Source organism: Centruroides sculpturatus, unplaced genomic scaffold, assembly GCF_000671375.1.
Source record: "Centruroides sculpturatus isolate CEXI.00-Female unplaced genomic scaffold, Cexi_2.0 scaffold119, whole genome shotgun sequence".
NCBI classification, from domain to species: Eukaryota; Metazoa; Arthropoda; class Arachnida; order Scorpiones; family Buthidae; genus Centruroides; species Centruroides sculpturatus.
The window spans coordinates 1,064,469-1,066,380 of NW_019384338.1; the positions used below are offsets into that span (position 1 = coordinate 1,064,469).

The 1,912-nt window shown below is 43.4% G+C and overlaps 1 protein-coding gene across 1 annotated transcript; it reads right to left on the minus strand.

The window, feature by feature from the left end:
• Positions 1 to 314: 314 nt before the first annotated feature.
• Positions 315 to 1,205, minus strand: LOC111632879 (zinc finger protein ZIC 4-like; the record flags this gene model as incomplete). Its single annotated transcript, XM_023377406.1, has 1 exon — positions 315 to 1,205. A coding segment is annotated over one exon (506 nt), but the record flags the coding sequence as incomplete, so codon positions are not given.
• Between the last annotated feature and the right edge of the window lie 707 nt (positions 1,206 to 1,912).

A 1,912-nucleotide genomic window follows, 5' to 3' on the forward strand; every position in this document is an offset into this window, starting at 1 on the left:
TCCAGACGGACAACACCGATTGTAGAGTGCGACTGTCATGAATACTTAACATCAGTCTGTGTTTAATTACCGTTACAATTAATTGCTTCTACATTTGGTTTTTACTCTCTTCCGTTACTCTCCTCTCCTTTCTATCCTCAGACAATTTCAATAGCAAGTGAGAACTATTTACAAAAACACGCATAATCGTTTAAGATCAATATCAATTTAATTCTATCTAATGTTAAATTTGCTTAGAAAAATCGTAGATGGAAGTTTTGATAACATTGTAAAAAGGTAATGTAGTGGAATAAATAAAATAAAAACACAAAATATTCTGTTTAATGTCAACAACAACACACAATATTGTACGTATTTTATTTAATGAAGGTCGTTCAGACCCAGTCGGGATTTACCTACAATTAATTTAAAAACTTTTACAGGTTCTGGAAAGCCCCAGATATGTTACAATAATATCGACGCAATGGGTTCGCATCATTTATTGTTTGTACAGAGTGACCCGCACGGGTGCGGGAATGTCCCTCCCGTCTTTCGGGATCAATACAGGACGGACTATAGCAGCTCCGGGATGCAGTCTGCCGCGCTTCGGGTAACGCCCCTCTGGTCCCTTATCAACACACTACTCTCTCTCTCTCCGACCAGAACGCTTCTCGGGGCATTTACCCAGTCTCCACGTTGCTCGATTATGTACACACTTTCCTAATAAGCGGTGGTAACAGAATGTAGCGGATGGGGTATAAGTCCTCCTACGGGCGAGTGTTCGTTGCTGGGTGGAGTGGGCATCCCTGCCGACGACTGACATACGTACCACTCGCTCAGGTTCGTGGGGTGGTGTCCGGCTCCCGCCAAAGCAGGATGGTGGCCGGTTAAAGTTAGTGCTACAGAGGCCGGCCCGACCGCCGGGTTGACCTGTTGAACTCTTCCAATGTTCGAACCCGTACCGCCGTCACTCTCGTAACCCGAACCCGTGCTACTGGCGCTACTTCCTACGGGTCCGGGAGTCGAGCCTGGCGGCGGAGGAGATTTTCCGTGAACCTTCATATGCTTCCGTAGAGAACTGGGATGAGTGTAACTTTTGTCACAACCACGAATTTTACAGTTATAAGGTTTGTCACTTGTGTGGACGTGTGAATGTTTCTTCCTGTCTGAGCTATTAGCAAACCTCCTGTCGCAACCTTCGAACTCGCATTTAAAGGGCTTCTCTCCTGAAACAGAAAGAGTTATTCTTAATTTTTATTCTATTTATTCTCAATATTATTTTTATAATTTTCTTGTTAATTTGTTTGCAATAGAAAAACAATTCATATTTTCAATCAGTTTTCCTACAGGTTCTTAGGCTATTCACGAAAATTATATACTAACCCGAATGCAAGATATTTTAAAAAATTTCGGATATATTTTCTTGAATGGTCTTTAACCTTTATTTTAACTCGCTAAATGGCACGAGAGCTATGCAGTGGCTTTACTTCTCCTGGAGGAAAAGCGGGTATCCATGCATTTGGGGAGATTTTATTGCTCGGCTAAACGGAGAGCGTAGCGATGATGGTACCTGAGGAGTGGAGGAGCAGGGCATTTAATATTAGCGAGAATGCGTGCGGATTCCCACAGTCAGAAACAAAATAGTTGGTTGTGCACAGAAGCTCCCATTATTCTACATTACACGGTCTGTTGTAGAAAGCAGATGTTGGATGGACTTACGCCCATCCCTCGTAGTTTACCTAAGCTTCTCGGGGCGGGGCGTTCGAGAGTAGAGGGCTTGGTTCTTCCCCTTGTAGGATTGGGGTTGTGCAGCTGTCAAAACCCTGGATTTTCCTCCTCCTCCCCCGCTTCGTGGGAAGTGCACTTCTTTTCTTTCATGTCTCTTTCAGGAGTATAAGTTCAATCTAATTATATTCTCATCTATTGAATGTAA